Source organism: Limulus polyphemus, unplaced genomic scaffold, assembly GCF_000517525.1.
Source record: "Limulus polyphemus unplaced genomic scaffold, Limulus_polyphemus-2.1.2 Scaffold3020, whole genome shotgun sequence".
Taxonomy (NCBI): domain Eukaryota; kingdom Metazoa; phylum Arthropoda; class Merostomata; order Xiphosura; family Limulidae; genus Limulus; species Limulus polyphemus.
In genome coordinates, this window is record NW_013668630.1 from 33,714 (window position 1) to 35,094 (window position 1,381).

A 1,381-nucleotide genomic window follows, 5' to 3' on the forward strand; every position below is an offset into this window, starting at 1 on the left:
AATGGCTACGATTTCAACTTTAGTTTTTCCATTCAAAATCACCTTACCTGGTTTTTTGCTTAGTCAAACTTATTAATGCAAAGAGACTGCCACATGATGATGCAATGTTATTGTCATCATGTGACAAATGGCTACGATTTCAACTTTAGTTTTTCCATTCAAAATCACCTTACCTGGTTTTTTTGCTTAGTCAAACTTATTAATGCAAAGAGTATGCCACATGATGGTGCAATGTCATTGTCATCATGTGACAAATGGCTACGATTTCAACTTTAGTTTTTCCATTCAAAATCACCTTACCTGGTTTTTTTTGCTTAGTCAAACTTATTAATGCAAAGAGTATGCCACATGATGGTGCAATGTCATTGTCATCATGTGACAAATGGCTACGATTTCAACTTTAGTTTTTTAGTAGTAAAGTATTTCACATAACTCGCATGTAATTTTCTCGAAAGAAAATTAACATTTCCACTAAATAAAATTGTTTCTCAACTTATTTAAGTCTAAAATACATATGCACAATTCATTCAAAACCATATGCTTATCACTTTGTGAACCAGACAAATCTGCATATTCAGTTTGCTTTCATTACAACTTTACATTTATTTGACAATAACTTAACTTTTGGTTCATTTCATAGGCTGCTATAAACACCTTTTAGCTACTTTTTTTCTTTAGTATGGGTTTTATTCTTCATTTTTGTTTCTTTATTTCAACTCGTAAATCCGTGTCATACACTGAACGCTCATAACTGTTTCATACTCTGTACACTGTTATAAATACCACTACTATACTTTATTGTTTACATGAAGTTTTAAATAAAGTTATGGTTACATGAATTTGGTTGTCTGACTGCATAAACATTTTTCAAATAGACCAGGATTTATCAATCTAACACATAATCCATGCAAGAAAGTATAGCTTGTGGCATGTGTGAAAATGATAGAATAAGGAAAATTCAAGTGAAGGGGATTAAAATTACCTCAAATGTTTTGCAGGTCGTGGCTAGTAATATTATAATATGTCTATAGTAGTCTTCCTGTTACTGCTGAACTTGCCTTCTCACTCTTGAAAAAGTCACAAGCTGATTTTTTATTATTTCTTACTTTTATTACAGGTTAGTGATTTAAAAAGAACAAGGCAGTTGGCCTCTGAAATAACTACTAAAGGAGCTGCCTTGTATGACTTGCTTGCAAGAGAGCTTGATCTAAAGGTAAGTTAATTTTATTTGAGTGATGATATACACAGTGTGGTCACAAGGAAATAGACCTTTTCAGAAAAAAAATGAAAGTTTTCAGTCATATTCACATGAATTGTATATTTATAATTTAATTAATATGTAGTAGATCTTCATGGAGTTCGCTGATCCTTTGGGGCATCA

General features: G+C 31.6%; 1 protein-coding gene across 8 annotated transcripts in view; it reads left to right on the forward strand.

The window, feature by feature from the left end:
• Positions 1–1,381, forward strand: part of LOC106468478 (clusterin-associated protein 1 homolog) — a 35,645-nt gene that overhangs the window by 17,532 nt on the left and 16,732 nt on the right. For all 8 annotated transcript variants that reach the window (XR_002612655.1, XM_022396809.1, XM_013928908.2 and 5 more), the window contains one exon: positions 1,118–1,213. Coding sequence is in view for 7 of the 8 variants with exons in the window: in XM_022396809.1 (XP_022252517.1) it covers positions 1,118–1,213 (96 nt within the window). In the remaining variant the exon portion in view is untranslated. The remainder of the gene's footprint in view (positions 1–1,117; positions 1,214–1,381) is intronic.